General features: G+C 38.8%; 2 protein-coding genes across 3 annotated transcripts in view; both read left to right on the forward strand.

Moving 5' to 3' along the window:
- Window positions 1-131: 131 nt before the first annotated feature.
- Window positions 132-12034, forward strand: LOC139941014 (polycomb group RING finger protein 3-like). Its single transcript, XM_071937428.1, has 10 exons — window positions 132-286; window positions 1417-1516; window positions 2543-2639; window positions 3219-3274; window positions 4001-4060; window positions 5704-6049; window positions 7084-7111; window positions 8159-8261; window positions 9205-9281; window positions 9885-12034. The coding sequence occupies exons 1-10, from the start codon at window positions 212-214 to the stop codon at window positions 9948-9950; spliced, it is 1008 nt and encodes a 335-aa protein (XP_071793529.1). The 5' UTR covers window positions 132-211; the 3' UTR covers window positions 9951-12034.
- A 4693-nt stretch (window positions 12035-16727) lies between these two features.
- The window catches only part of LOC139941015 (polycomb group RING finger protein 3-like), a 63914-nt gene continuing 63729 nt past the window's right edge, over window positions 16728-16912 (forward strand). For both annotated transcript variants that reach the window (XM_071937429.1, XM_071937430.1), the window contains exon 1: window positions 16728-16828. The gene's annotated coding sequence lies outside the window, so the exon portion shown is untranslated. The remainder of the gene's footprint in view (window positions 16829-16912) is intronic.

Genomic DNA, 16912 nt, shown 5'->3' on the forward strand with positions numbered 1-16912 from the left:
CACTTTGGAGAGCGCTCAATCTTCAAAGTGGGCATTTATGTGCGCAATCTTCCGATTGAGCAAATCATTAAAATGCGCCTTTTCCCACACGGGGGGAGCGTGCTAAGCTCTAGAGGGCGCCAGATCAATAACGTGGTTGAAAGTTTTGTTTGCCCGGATTTTGATGAGAGACAAGAATTAAGAAAGAAGCAGTTCGGTTTGTTTGTTAACAATGTCTAGGAGTAGGAATTCGGGGTCAACAACAGCGTCATGGGGATACAAGGCTCTGCGAGGAAGACCCAAACCAGTGAGACATTTTATTTAGTTATGTTTGAAGACTTTGATTTCGAAATGAAAGTTAAAACTTAATTAATTAATGAAATTGAAAGGAAAAACGGCTAGCCCACCACCAAATTCAAGTTGTGAATATGGGGGCTGAGAGACGTCACGTGTGGGTTCGAATCTCGGTCCCCGCACATGTGTCCTTGACCATGGAGCTCCATGCCTTGACCATGGAGCTCCATGCCTTGACCATGGAGCTCCATGCCTTGACCATGGAGCTCCATGCCTTGACCATGGAGGAGAAAACCTTGACCAAGAGTCTTGAGACACTGAATGTTATGCACTTATGCAGTATAACGGATAACTTTCCGTATGGCGCCACCACTTTTTCACTCATTTTTACAAAAAGGGATATCTCATTGAGGTAAATTAGATACTGTATTATTTCATATCGAATGAAAAACTGGTGGCGCCATACGGAAACTTTAACCCTTGAAACATTGCAATGCATCTCTCTCTGACTCCCGAGTCTGAAAAGTTTCCGTATGGGGATTTACCTCAATAATCCTTTTTTTGTAAAAATGAGTGAAAAAGTTATCCGCAGGCTGCCAGTGCCAGCACATTGTTCAAGCAGGTCCCTATCCTATAGTATGACGAGGGCAGAAGAATGTCAACAAACTTTCTCCATGCCGGTCTGTCTATCTCATGATTTGTCTATATGGCTCACCAGACCAGCAGAGTATACAGTAGTTCTGGTACATATATTTTTATGGTTGGAAGTTGGTCTATAACTAGTCGCCCACCAAAGTCGCCCACTACAAAGACGCCACTACAAAGTTGCCCACTACAAAGTTGCTCACTACAAAGTCGCCCACTACAAAGTTGCTCACTACAAAAGTCCTGTATTGACTACAAAGCCCACTACAAAGTCGCCTACTTCAAATTCACCCACTCTGTTGGGGGTGACTCTGTCAGGGTTGTCTTTGAGAAGGAGCGACTTTGTATGAGCGAGGGGGCGGCTTTGCAGTGGCCGACTTTGTACTATTCTGACTCTGCCAGCAGGTGTCCATGATTCGCACCCCAGTGGAGGACAGTGCCATCTTCTGATAATATTCCCCTCTCATCTCATAATAATAACTACTTTACTTTCCCCAGCTTGTCGTCAGATTAACTGAAATCAACCAGTACATTACATGCCATTTATGCAGCGGGTATTATGTAGATGCAACAACTATCATTGAGTGCCTTCATACATGTAAGTTAGCCTGACTCTGTTCGAGTCCATTCGACTCCAAATAATTTCATTAGACTGAGCAGACTTTAGTGACTGGCAGTATTGTTTTGTAGTCAATTGAGCCAGGGCCAATGTTCTCCCTTAACAGTCAAAGTACACTCCTGCCTAGTTTGGTATTGAAAAGCATTCCTACATAATGCAGGCTTGTATTTTTCGTTTTTGAAAGGGCAAGGGCACCCAGGCGTTTTCTCCTTGATAAAGGGCACCCTTTTAGAGGAAATTGTAAATTTATATTGAGCTTTTTAAGGGCACTAAGGCAATGACCAGCGGGCAGGGAGGCCACAAAGGTATTCATTTCCACTGTGAAGTATCAGACCTGAAGTGGCAAGTGCAGCAAAAAGCTAAAACTGGTCCTGTTGGCTAGTCATTGAAAATGTAATGCCCTTTAGGGCAAAACCTGGTAGCTCTGCTGCGCATGGAGGTGTGACTAAAACAAGACTCGGGGCAAGTTTATCACTCTGGCAAAGTATCAGAGTGTAATTGACTCTCTTAAATGAGTCAACCTGACTCTTTACGGGTTAATTTGAGTTTTGACAAGTCAAAGTGGCTGTCTGCGAAGCAACATAAGTCACTGTGTTTTTTAGTCAAACTGACACACTATGATTTGACTTTATTTTACTCCCTTTTGAGTGAACCCAACTCTTGGGAGTCATCTTGATTCCGTTTGAGTTGATAATAATAACAAATTCTTGATCTTGATCAACTCAAATTCATGTCACCTCGTGTTTGTTTTAGTCAAACTGATTTACTTTGAGTCTACTTTGATCAGTTTATGAGTTTATCTGACTCTTTATGAATTAATTAACTTGACTCTGAGTCGACTTGATTCCATCTGACCCCTTTTGAAATAACCCATTCTCTGTGAATCATCCTGTATTCCTTTGAGTTGACCTGAGTTGCTTAAAGAGATCTCTGACCTTTAAACTGGTTGAGTCAACTTGAGACTCTGTGGATTCTGACAATTTTAACCTCTTTTCTTCCCTGAAGTTTGTAAAAGCTGTCTCGTTCAGTATCTCCATAGCAGTAAGAAATGTCCGACCTGTGATGTCCTCATTCACGAAACCAACCCATTCAGCTGTATCAGGTATGAACAATTTGTTTATCGCGTCTTCATTGCCAGGGATCAAAATTGCCACTAGCCTGCTAGCCCGGGACTAACCAATTTACAGCCAGCATACCAATTTTTCCAGTTTGATAGCCCGGTGGGCTAGTGGAAGCGGCAGCCAGGGGATCACTCAGTTGGTAGAGCGCTGGCACGTTAATCCGGAGGTCGTTGGTTCGAATCCCACTCTAGTCAATTCTTTGTTCATCCACAAAAATCATTTCAAAATTTACCCAGTCAGTTTCCCTTGTGGCTTATATTGATATCTGAAACAAATAGTTGCATCCCCTTAAGGCGATCCCCTGGCTGCCGCTTCCCAGGTTGTATCGTAATTTGGGTGTGATCCCTGGGTACACGGCAGTTAACGGTTATGTGGTTTCTGACGTGCCCCCCCCCCCCCTGAACCCGAACAAAGTTACTGACAAAATAGGAACACAGCCAATATAGGGCTAGATAGCTCAGTGGGTAGAGCGCCGGCACGTTATTCCGGAGGTCGTTGGTTCAAATCCCACTCTAGTCAATTCTTTGTTCAACCCCAAAAGTCTTTTTCTTTTGTTGCAGGTTGGATCGGACAAAACAAGATGTCCTAAACAAACTCCTACCATACGTGTCATCAGGTAATGAATATACATGAGCTATAATCACAAATTGGTTTTACCAACATGTGACCTACTTCCACTCAACCAAAATGGTCAAAGTAAAAGTCATGACATTGTAGTCCAATGATTTCCATTGGTAAATTGAATTAACCTCTCGGCCATTGATAGGAGTCAAAAATTTAACTCCCCTAAATGGCCAACCGTGTTAGTCGACGAGGTAAAAAGAAAACCACGCAATTTCAAAACATGTTTGTGTGGATCATTGTATTCTACTGTTAAATCATCTTTCCAACCATTATGCATTTTGTAACAAACGGTTAAACACGCTTTTTAAAGACCAACTCTTACGATCCAAGGCAACGTGTCCCTGTAAAGCAGAATTTGGTTTGGTGCGATTCTGGAGCGCATCTCTGAAACGGGTGTAAGGCCTGCTCAGTAGCTGAACCAAGATGCTGGAACTCAGTACCTCTCAACATTCGTTCTAGCATCTCTGTTCATTAATATAGTTATGCAGGCCTGTATTCTTCATTTTTTGACAGGGCAAGGGCCTAAAGGCATTTTCTCCTTGGTAAAAATTGCCCTTTGAGGAAATTGTATATTTTTACTGGAGCATTTCAAGGGCACCAAGGCAATGACCAGGGGGCATGGAGGCGACGCCTTCATTGCCTTGAAGTATCGGGCTTGGTTGTGAGTATTGGTGTTCAGATTGTGATTACTTCACTCTTAATTGTTAACTCCCCACAGATGAGCATGAAAACAAGATATTATTCTACAAGCAGAGAGGCATACAGTTTCCCGAGCAAGGTAAATGTGGAATTCCATTCCAAACTCCATCAAAAGGTCTAGTAGTCTTGCCATGTTCAAAAGGTCACTGAAAACATTCTTTTTCAATCAGTAACTCTCGCCTGGCTTGGCCTGCACATTCTTGTCAAAGAGAGACCGACTTTTCCCGGGTCTTTCTTGGCTAAATGCTGCAAGCTTTGCCTAGTCATGGTTTTCCTCTTCGTTTTTTAGTACATTTTTTTATTGCATTTTTATTGTTGTTTTTCCTGTCATTCTCTAAGCGCTTTGTAACCTTAGAAAAGGCGCTATATAAATGGTATTATTATTATTATTATTATTATTATTATTATTATTATTATTATTATTATTATTATTATTATTATTATTATTATTATTATTATTATTATTATTGTTATTGTTATTGTTATTGTTATTGTTATTGTTATTGTTATTGTTATTGTTATTGTTATTGTTATTGTTATTGTTATTGTTATTGTTATTGTTATTGTTATTGTTATTGTTATTGTTATTGTTATTGTTATTGTTATTGTTATTGTTATTGTTATTGTTATTGTTATTGTTATTGTTATTGTTATTGTTATTGTTATTGTTATTGTTATTGTTATTGTTATTGTTATTGTTATTGTTATTGTTATTGTTATTGTTATTGTTATTGTTATTGTTATTGTTATTGTTATTGTTATTGTTATTGTTATTGTTATTGTTATTGTTATTGTTATTGTTATTGTTATTGTTATTGTTATTGTTATTGTTATTGTTATTGTTATTGTTATTGTTATTGTTATTGTTATTGTTATTGTTATTGTTATTGTTATTGTTATTGTTATTGTTATTGTTATTGTTATTGTTATTGTTATTGTTATTGTTATTGTTATTGTTATTGTTATTGTTATTGTTATTGTTATTGTTATTGTTATTGTTATTGTTATTGTTATTGTTATTGTTATTGTTATTGTTATTGTTATTGTTATTGTTATTGTTATTATTATTATTATTATTAAATCAACGATGTCTTTACTACAGACTAACTACAGACTGTCGTCTGTTTACCTGCTGTATGAAACGGCGTTTAAAGTACACTTGTGCACTTTTATGATTTTTGTTTTTCCTTTTCCAAATGGCAACAATCATGCTGAGTGTTATATAGAATGAAATTGATGATATTTTAATTTATTGAAAGATGAAACTTACCTAAATAATAAATGATTGTATTTCTTCTCAAGGTTTTGATTACTGTTTAGTTTAAGTTTTAATTTACTCATTATTGTAATATGTGTTTGCTTAGAACTGCTACTGGCTTCCTTCAAAATCCTTAGACCCACTTGTTTCTTAAATGTTTGTACTGCCTTCCAGGTTTTAGTTACGGTTCGGTTTAAGTTTACTCAAAATTGTAATTTGTTTGCTTAGATCTGCTTCCGGCTGTTACAGGTTTTAGGGATGGTTCATTTCCAGACTTTATAATTGTATTGCTGTTTTTTAAATTTCTTAGGTTTGTTAATGATTAATTACTAAGATTAGTTCTTTTTAGCCTTTGTTTTTTTCTTAAATTGTATCTATGTGAAGCGCCTTGAGCGTCTTTTAGGCTGACTTTGGCGCTATATAAGTTATTATTATTGTTATTATTATTATCATTTCTTATACAGTTGAAACACAATCACGTAGTGCTTCACCGATCGATCCGACGTTGCCAATTCAGTCGACCTTACCAATGCAGCCGACATTACCGATCCAGCCAACATCACCGATCCAGCAAACATTATCGATCCAGCAAACATTATCAAGTCAGGCTAAATTACCAATTAAGCCATCATTACCGATCCAGCTACCAACCCCTCCACCAACACCTCCCCCTCTGCTACCTCCTCCACACACCCTACCTCAACTGCCTCCTAACAAAACATTGGCACAGACCCCAGAAGCAGCCACGACCACAGGAGTAATCCACCATCTCACAGACAATTACATCTCGCTACTATTAGAGTTTATTGGGTGAGTTATTGTAGTATTGTAGCTGAATAATTTGAAAGTTTACCAGGGCCCAATTTTACAAAGCATAAAAAGTAGCTAAGCATAGCAGCATTGTTTTAACAAGATAAGGGTTACCAGCCAAAGTTTCATCTCCCATTTAGGCCTACTATCTGTAACTAGTTTCGTGCTGAATTTTGCTAAGCAGCAATTGTTTAAAGGCAGTGGACACTATTGGTAATTACTCAAGATAATTATTAGCATAAAACCTCACTTGGTTACGAGTAATGGGGAGAGGTTGATAGTATAAAACAATGTGAGAAACGAATCCCTCTGAAGTGCCATAGTTTTTTTGAGAAAGAAGTAATTTTCCACAAATTTGATTTCGAGACCTCAGATTTAGAACTTGAGGTCTCGAATTCAACCATCTAAATACACACAGTTTCGTGTGACAAGGGTTATTTTTCTTTCATTGTTATCTCGCAACTTTGATGACCGATTGAGCTCAAATTTTCACAGGTTTGTAATTTTGTGTGTATGTTGAGATCACCAACTGTGAAGGCTAGTCTTTGACAATTACCAATAGTGTCCACTGTCTTTAAGCAGTATTCGCTGCTTAAGCTGCTCTATGAAATTGGGCTCTGGGCACAGTTTCATAGAGCTGCTCAGCAAAAAATACTGCCTGACGAATTTGTTTGCTAAGCACGAAATGATTGGGGTACCAGTCATAGCAGTGGTAAATGAGCAGTGATTATGCTGGGAACCTATTTTGGTAAATCAAGAGTATTCTGTGCTTAGCACGACTGTTTGCTTGCAGGCTTTATGAGTTGGGCCCAGTTGATTCAGTGGCTGCAGCTGTGGCTTGATAGTCACATGAACATGGTGTTGGAGTATAGAATGCCATTAGCAACATAGTAACAGCCATAGCCGCTAGTTCTGAAGCTTCTTTACATTGTTTTAGAACTTTCAATGTCACTCATGGTGATTTCGCATATGAGAGTCGAGACGAGTTTAGTGTGAGATTTGTTTCTGATAATATTGTTATTGTTTTTTTATAGGGCAAGTCACAGTTATAAGAAAAGTGGAGTAAGTATTTTCTTTTGTTATTACGAGCCATAATATACAAAAATCCCAGGCACCAGTGATATTTTTCCTACTTTAGTCTGATTTCCGATTTAAAGCCTACACCATTTGTACATGTACTCAATGAAATGTTTGTTCTTTTTCAAACGGACAGATATCACGCCTGTTGTCCCCATTCACCACTAAAGCAATCGCACAACATAGGTAAACAATATTGTCCAAAGGCCCACACTTCGTGTATCACAACTTATATAAAAACTAACAAACGTGTCATGACATGTGTTTAAAATAAATCTGTTAATCTCGATATCGAGAATTGATGAAAGTTTTATTGTTTTCTCAAAAAGTAAAGCATTTCATGGAATATAAAATAACCAACCTGTGAAAATTTAGGTCATCGGAGTCGCGAGAAAACAACCGGAAAACCCAACCATGATTCCGCACGTTTCGCCGTGTCATGACATGTGTTTGAAATAAATCCGTTATTCTTGATATTGAGAATTGATAATTGTTTTAATGTTTTCTCAAAAAGAAAAGCATTTCATGGAATAATATTTCAAGGGAAGTCTTTTACCATTACCTTCTGTAAACCCTGTAAGTTATTTGTAAATCGGTGAATTTTTTTTTTCTGTTCTGAAAGTGTATAGTGGCTTTTAAAGCCTACACCATTTGTACATGTAATCAATGAAATGTTTGTTCTTTTTCAAAGGCACAAACATCACGCCTGTGGTCTTTGCAAAATGTTTTGACATAAATGCGTTTGGTTAGATGATCCACACACATTTGCCTCAACATTGCGTGGTTTTCGTTTTACTTAATTTGCAAATTATCACGGTCGGCCATTTTGACTCCCATAAATGGCCGACCGTGTAAGTCGACGAGGTAAAAGGAAAACCACACAATGTCGCGTGTGTGGATCGCTAAATTCTACTTTTAAAATATCTTTCTAACTATGTACATTTTTCAAAGACCAACTCGACTGATCCAAGGCAATGAGTTCCCTTAACATCTATGATTAATTAATCATATTATCTGTCATTTGAATTTCAGCAAATCCAGCATAAGTATGTGCGGGTTTCCCAACAGACGTCCATCAGACATATCCAGAAGTATATCAATAAGAAACTGAAGCTTGGTGACAGTTATGAGGCAAGTATAGAAGAGCGTTTAGGACTTTAACCAGTTGACGCCGGATGTCGTGTTGACCTGAAAATATTTTCCATACTAGAATTCCGATGGCTTGCATGTTGTCACATCAGATAAAGCCTGATTCATACTTCATGAGAATGCGAAGCGGAGTTGAGCAGAGTTGAACTGCTGCAAATTATTCATTACGAATCATGGAATATTCCCTTTGCATTCGCAGGAAGTAGGAACCCGGCTTTACTAATGTTTGACAACTCAACGCTTCCATCGTTTGCTCTGATCGTCTTGAGGAGAACTCAGAAAATGATCAGACCACGATTCTTTTCAGAACTTGTACGTGTTCTTAGTCCCGTAACCTTTTTGAAGGTCGTAGGGGGCACCACAGCTGACTTATTGACGACTGTGCGCCATCCAGTACGGTCTTCCACTAATCTGTGCGAGGTGCTGAATTTCAGGCCCATCCACTCCTGGACGTTGTCTTACCATCGTTTCCTTTGCCTTCCTTGTTTTCTTTTCCCAGGGACTGTGCCTTGTAGTATGATCTTTGAGAGTCCATGCCCGAATTTTATAGAGCTGCTAAGCATGACAATTTTACCTTGATAAAAACGGGATTACCAGCCAAATTTCCACGTGATTTTCAGGATGAGCAAACAACAGCTGAATACCAGTAACAAGCAATATCCAACAAATGGAAATTTGCTTGGTAATCCTGTTTTTTATCAAGGAAGAAATTTCATTCTTAGCAAATTTGTTGTGCTTAGCGGCTCAATGGCATTAGGCCCTGTTGACCAGGCAATGTGACCATACGACCTCAGTTTCCTCTTCTTCACTTTCAGAACTAACACTACACAAAGGAGAGATTTGCACATACCTAATTAAAACTCAGACCATGGGACGATTCAAATCCTAGTTATCGTGTGATGTTATGTATATATATATATTTCAGGTAGATATTGTTTGTGGTGTGGACATAATGGAACCAGACATGAAACTCAGAGTCCTCAGTGAACAGGTGCCTGATGAACAGGTAGGTTTTCAAATGCACGGTATATAGCACTTTATCACATCTCTTGGGATGTTTCACAGTGCGCAATATTTTTCCTGCAAGGTATGGGAAGCTACGTTTTTGGCGTATGAAACCAATTCCTTTATTGCACCATGTAGTAGTTTACAAGGTGCTGTGGCGCAATATGCTGTCGTTCAGACCAGCCGTCAATTTCACCAAACTCTTCTTAACTTAGGATTAATCTAAGGACTAAGGATGGGTTAAGTTTCCTATCCGAAGACGTAGGACACATTGAACCCGTCTTAAGTTTGGACGGGTTACTCGTCCTAACTAGAGACAAGCGTTTCGTGAAATCGGCTGCAGGAGCACCAAGGCGAGCCCTTTCTCTTTATGATAAGTGCACTGGGTGTTTTTACGTGCGTTACACAACAGAAAGGACCTGCGACTTAATGTCCCATTCGAGGGACGCAGCAAAAGTGTCTTGCTCTTATAGGTAAGGAGACAAGTGTCACTACCGGGACTTAAACCAGCCCATTCTTTAAAGAATCACTATGCTTTGATAATGTCTTGCTCTAATTAAACAATGCGTTTCATCCCCCCCCCCCCCCCCCCCCCATCTAACAGTTTCAAGATGGAATCCTGTTGCTTCACTACAGTCTTGTGGATTCAGAAATCCTTGAGATCTCCTAGTCAAGACCTTTGGATGAGGGGACTTAAACGTCACAGCGTCTGGCATTGAATGAGGACCTCTTCAGTGACCGCCATGATGAAATCTGATCTCGGTATCTGTGGATATAGCTGCTGGTTGAATCATAAACTTTGAAGTATAAGGTTCCTGTCATACGAGGCAGTTTACAGGCAACCAGTTCCAAGAAGAAAGGACATTTACATTATTTTTCAACTGTAGTTGGTTGCCTCCAAGTTGACTGAAAAAATTGCCTTGTGTGACAAGGCCCTACTTTCACACAATACAATTTACAAGCAACCAGTTCTTGATGAATGTGATACAAAGTTTGAAAAATAACTCATGTGCTACCACAGTCCAGTAGCTCACACTGCAGTTGGTTGCCTGTAAAAGTTGCCTTGTGTGACAAGACCCTGAAAACCAGCTTAATTTGACTGTTTCTTCTGTGGCTGTGGTTAGATTGCTGCTCCTTTCTATATGACTATGTCCAAATGAAGCGACTCTAGTTTCGGCTATTAGCTATGGATGCTTTGCTGAGAAATGGCCATTGCATTGATCTAGCAATTGCCATAGCCAAAGCTGCCGTTTTGGCTATGAGCTTCAGTAAAGACCCCTTGCATATGATGTCACACTCTCATTAAGCGGCCTCACTGAGGTCCCCAGCAACGCCCTCATTGAGGTCAAAGGAGGCAAATCATTGGGCGATAGCTGTTTTTCGTGCGTAATATTGTTCGCAGCAACCTCAGAAGCCCTGGAGCGTTTAGCATTATGCAAGGGGCCTATTGCTACTTAAGTCACAAGTCATAGCCACAGCCTAAACTAGCGAAACCTGGATATAGCCAAAGACAGATGTTGTGTACACTCGGCATTTGCCAATGTCGTCAATTTGGACGATCACTGTTGATGAGAGAATCTTCCATATTCCTGTTGTTTGAAAACCTGTCCTGCTGGATCGGGACAGAAAGAAAAGTTAGAAAACCTAACCTTGTTTTGGAAAATGCTGTTATGAGCCTAAGCCCACCCAGTTTCATACAGTCTGTAAGCACAAAAACTTGCTAAGTGCAGAAGACTCTTGCTCAGCTGAAACTGGTTACCAGCCGAAATTCCATGAAATTTGTTATGTTATGTTGCAACTGGTGACCCACTCAAGTTTTGTTAAGTAAAGAAATTTTGTAAGCAGTATTTTTTGCTTAACAGCTTTGTGAAATTGGGCCCAGAGCCTATGCAATGCATGCAAAGATGATTATGAACTTGTCATCCCTGACTCGACTTTTAGCAAGAATTAATCTAGAAATATGCTTTGGATTGAAAGAGGTGTTACATGATTTGTTATTTGGTAAATTGTGCTGGCGCCCTCTGTAGTTCAATGTGGTTTATCCAGCAGCTGGCCTTGTCCTCGAGATGACCTTTAGTCTGCAATGAGAGTTTTACAGAGGCCTTTCTTGGGCCCAATTTCACAGAGCTGCTTTAAGACATTGGTAGCTACTCAAAATGATTGGTAGCACAGAGAAACTTGCTTGGTAACTAGCAACGGAGAGCTGTTGATAGTATAAAACATTGTGAGAAACAGCTTGCTCTTAAGTAACATAGTTTTTGCGAAAGAGATAGTTTCTCATTCAAACAATAACAGACTTCAGGCCTTAAGCCTTTTATTAGGCATCTGAATGCACACAAATGTGTGCAACAAGGCTGTTTTTCTTGTCTTTACTCTCTTGCAACTTTGAAGACCAATTGATTCAATATTTCCACAGATGTGTTACTTTATGCATATGTTAGCATACACGAAGTTAGAGTACTGGTCTTTGTTAATTACCAAGTGTGTCCAGTGTCTTAAAAAAAGGGGAAAATATTGATGCCAAGTTTTTGTGCCTACAGGCTTTGGTCAAATTTGGCCCTGTGCTTGATTTCTTCAAACTTCTGCGCTTACGTGGAATTCTGCGCCTACGGCTTATAGAACCCTGTTCTCTTGTAGAGTAAGCACTTGATTCTTCAGTAGGCGGCACCCTATTAAAGGAACACGTTGCCTTGGATCGGTCGAGTTGGTCTTTGAAAAGCGTCCTGTAACCGTTTGTTATAAAATCGATATGGTTAGAAAGACGTAAAAGTAGAATACAATGATCTACACAAATATGCCTCGAAATTCCGTGGTTTTCGTTTTACCTCATCGACTAACACGGTCGGCCATTATTTTATGGGAGTCAAAAATTTGACTCCCATAAATGGCCGACCGTGTTAGTTCGCGACGTAAAATGAAAACCGTGCAATTTTGAGTGATACTTGTGTGGATCATTATATTCTACTTTTAAAACATCTTTCTAACCATATGCATTTCATAACAAATGGTTTCAAACGCTTTTCAAAGACCAACTCGTCCGATTCAAGGCAACGTGTTCCTTTAAGCCTTGTTGACATTGTTTTCTAAAACCATGTATGATGTAACATTTTTTTACGTATCCATTAAAAACCCTAATCAGTGAATTCTTAAAAATTATAACTATTACTTGTTGTTAGTTCATAACATCACTGTTTTTATTCCCCTAGTTTGTGGAAGACAGAAAACAAATTCCACATAGGAAAACAAGGTTGTTGTTTATTCAAATTATTGAAAATGTCTCATAAAACATTTGTAATTTTATATATTTTTTTGTTCAAATATATGATCGTTGAAGTTCTTACTTTCTTGTTCCATTGTGTGATCTGTGCCTCTGACTATTTGTATGTTATATATTTGTATATACACAAACACCGATGTGTGTAACATATTTTTACCGAGACATATAAAGAAAAAGAACCCACATGGGGCATATTACTTTGAAGCTATTCAAACCCACACCCTTTGCCATTCTACACCACTGAGCTGTCCAGTAGCTAGAGGCATGTTAAATTTTGGTTTCTTCCTTTATATTTTGGGGAAAATAGAACTAGCTGTTGCAAACTTACCAGCCAAAAGGACCACGGTATGAATGCAAAATTAGTTAATGGCCTGACGTTTCGACCTAGCAGAATCTTTCTTAAAGACGGTGGACACTATTGGTAATTGTCAAAGACTAGTCTTCACAGTTGGTGTGTCTCAACATAAATGCATAAAATAACAATCCTGTGGAAATTGGAGCTCATTATTGGTCGTTGAAGTTGCGAGATAATAATGAAAGAAAAAAACACCCTTGTCACACGAAGTTGTGTGCTTTGAGATGCTTGATTTCGAGACCTCAAATTCTAAATCTGAGGTCTCGAAATCAAATGGAAAACTACTTCTTTCTCAAAAACTACATTACTTCAGAGGGACCTATTCTCACAGTGTGTTCTACTATCAATCTCTCCACATACTCGTAATCAAGTAAGGTTTTATGATAATAATTATTTTGAGTAATTACCAATAGTGTCCACTGCCTTTAAAGTGTATATTTTATTCAGTATTTCTTGAGCCAGAATTATAACATTAATTTGATATCATTCCTCTATGCATTTATTCATCACAGAAGCAAACATAAAAGCCACACAAATTGAGATCTAACAAATCTGCTGCCAGTAGCTTCAGGCTCATTAGTATAAAGAAGACTGTACACTGAGCCCCCTGGCGAGTGTACCAGCACTATAGATCTATATATCCGGCGCACGACACGTACAGAGCTCGCACGTACGCACTGGGCGAACTCCATCATCCGCGCTGACCAAAAATGGGCGTAGTCTGTGCGTCACGTGGGGGTAATTGACACCTGTCTCGTTAATTGTCACTGCTAGCAAAGTGTCTCGTCCAATGGCTGCAATAACTTATGATGAAGAAAGATGGAAAAGTTGACAGCTGCATCAGACCGAAGAGATACCTCATCATTAGTGTCAAAATAATACGGCTTCGTCAATCTTAAAGGCACTGGACACGTTTGGTTCAAAGACCAGGGCCCATTTCATAGAGCTGCTAGTGCTAAGCACAAAGATTTGCTTCGCTTGAAACTTCTTCCTTGATAAAAACGGATTACCAACCAAATTTCAAAGTGGTTTTCAGGATTAGCAAATAACAGATGAATTCCAGTAACAAGCAATATGCAACAAATAATGGAAATTTGGTTGGTAATCCTGTTTTGATCAAGGATGAAAATTCATGCTAAGTAAATTTGTGTGCTTAGCAGCTCTATGAATTCGGTCGGCCAGGTGTATCCCAACATATATGGGGGCCTACATAAAATAATAACATAACAAATCTGTTAAAATGCTTGTTCAATTGGAATCGAAGTTGCAAGAGACAAAGCACCATTGTTGCACAAAAACTGCGTTACTTCAGAGGGCGTAGTTTCTCACAATGATTTACAGCTTTCCAATGCTCTTTTACCTTTCATGCTAATACATATTTTGCAATAGCTACCAAACTTGTCCAGGGGCTCGATTCCACAAAGAGTAAGGAAGTCCTAATTTAGGACTAGAAACAAATTCTCACTAAAATAATTTAATTTTGATTTCGAGACCTCAGAATTAGATTTTGAGGTCTCGAAATCAAGCATCTGAAAGCTCACATCTTGTGATACAAGGGCGTTCTTTCTTCTCTTATTATCTCGCAACTTCGACGACCAATTGAGCTCAAATTTGTACAGGTTTGTTATTGATGCATAGGCCTATGTTGAGATTCACCAAGTGAGCAGACTGCATGGTCTTTGACAATATTACCAATAGGCCTAGCCCTATAGTGTCTATGTGTCTTTTAAATTGGAAAAAAAAAATGACTTGAATTTCACTGGGTTAGATTTTTGACAACCGAATGTTAAAGTATGGTACGACATATCCAGTCTTATAACAGCAATCAAATCAGTGCATTCCATCAAATTATTATAAATCTCATCTGTAGTTTTTTTTTCTCTCGATGCTAACAAATCTTTGCAGTTGACTTTTATTTTGAGTGACAGGTCTGTTTGTCAATCTGGCCCGCCACGCGCCTTTTGTTATTTTTGTTTGGTCTGAAACGCATGTGACATGTTAAAAAACGAGATTCGGCGGGGGGGGGGGGGGGGAGCTGTATCTGTGTAGTGTATACACTGACTAGCAATTTTGTGGGTTTATATTCCGATGAAATATTGTCCGATTTCATTTTGTTTTAATTAATCGGGGTATGAATAAAAAAATACTACAGTAGTTTGTTTTAACAATTTTTGAGACATCGTGATAATACATTTTGTCACATGGTTCTTTATGTGTATAAAAACGTGCATCTTGATAAGACATAAATAATTCCGAGAATAAGTTGTTGATATCCAATCAGTGGAAAATGGCAATGGTGTCTGACAATCATTGGGCCTAATGAATTATTTGCATGGTTACCGGATGTTTAGTTTCTTCAGAAACGGCAATGGACACTAAGTAATTGTGCTAGGGTGTTTTCTTCCACTGTTCTATTGCAGCAGCAATGACCATGTTGTGCCCAACTTGTCACAGGTTTGTTTTTTTATATGCATGTTGTGATACACCCATGGGAACTTTGGAAATTACCAAACATGTCCAGAGCCTATAAATATTTTTGTTGTAATCATAATGGAGATGTACAATCGTAAAGTAACCCGAGTGACTTTCATTTCTAAAGATGGAAGCGTTTTTGAGATTGCCGAAAAGCATCGGTATTGCTCATGTTTTGTAGTTGAGAAGACACAAGTTTCCTGAAATTTTCTCAAATTGAAATGTTTGAATCCCTCTCTAAAACCGAATTCACTTGAGGAAAGGAACTGTTTTGACATTCACTCTGGATTTTCAGCGATATCTAAAATATAAACACGGCCAATGTGCCGGTAAACAGAATTAATTTCAGTTTCTTTCTTTCTTTTTTGAGGTCGAACCGACACGCAATATTGCACTGGGTTTATCTCATTATACAGTCTTTATACAGATTGTATGGCATATTCTGGCTGGTTAACTTGCGGTCAAAACCGCAGTTTTAGTGCTTATGAATAAGTGAACAGGCTTTTATAAGAAATCACTGGCGAAATATCATCATGTTTAGTTGCCCTTTTTCCAGAATCGTGGTTATTTGATTTCAATGTACACCAAAATGATCAGAAGTTGACATCCCAAGCAAAAGACCTTATACAAAAATAAAGTATGTCGACACTGAAAATAATGTACCTCCACGCTCCAGTAAAAGTGGCATAACATGGTTGTGTAGATAGAGGAATTTCTCCTTTTAAGGAGAAGTTCTCCGATATTCTCTACATTATCTATATTCAAGTAATTATAGCAAGGGATAATGGGCCATCACTTTATGGAGTTGCTTAAAAACAAGCAGGAAATATTGCTTATTTTTTGCGAAGCAGAAATTAGCAATTACACCAATCACATGGTACAGGTGACATGTTAGTTAGGCTGGTCACCTTATTCTGGGAAACATTGTCGTATCGGCCATTGTTTAAAGGCAGCTCTACATGAAATTGGGCCAAACCTTCATAAATACTTATGCACTGGTTGATGGGTTGATGATACAAGCATGTGGAGGAAGGAAATGCCATGGTTGTACCATCATGGAGGATGAAAGTTGTGGAGGCCAGAAGGTTCTACAAAGTCACGATGTTTTAACAAGAGAGAGCCCTGAAAAAAATCTAAATATTGAGAGTGTACTAATTAGTGCACACTGTAATTTCCCTCCAATTAATTTTGCACTACGACAGGTGGTGAACGTGACCACATCACAGCACACAACACACAGCATACGGGATGGGCTTTGATAAGCACCGCCCATCACTGCACCATGATTGACGGACAAGTAGCTCGGGGCGTGCGCGTTCGACACCATCGCACGTACACACGGTGTGCACACGTTGTTTGACCACGGAAGTCTATATTCTTTTCGGATTTTTACTGGGAATTTCGTGGAGAACCGGCCGGATTTGGGCTTGAAGACACCACCAGGGTAAGAAGTGTTCCTTAAGCTATACACCTAGTAAATTTTAGGGCGATACATGGCCGGTAAAGGGGCTTAACTGTAGGAGAAAAA

The sequence above is a fragment of the Asterias amurensis genome, chromosome 8, assembly GCF_032118995.1.
Source record: "Asterias amurensis chromosome 8, ASM3211899v1".
In the NCBI taxonomy this organism is placed as follows: Eukaryota; Metazoa; Echinodermata; class Asteroidea; order Forcipulatida; family Asteriidae; genus Asterias; species Asterias amurensis.

Bases quoted from the DNA above. Each gene is read 5' to 3' on its own strand.
- LOC139941014 (XM_071937428.1), top strand. From the start codon at position 212: ATGTCTAGGAGTAGGAATTCGGGGTCAACAACAGCGTCATGGGGATAC. The intron at 1,517-2,542 runs GTAAGTTAGCCT...TCTTCCCTGAAG, and splicing joins CATTGAGTGCCTTCATACAT to TTTGTAAAAGCTGTCTCGTT. The intron at 8,262-9,204 runs GTATAGAAGAGC...TATTTCAGGTAG, and splicing joins TGGTGACAGTTATGAGGCAA to ATATTGTTTGTGGTGTGGAC.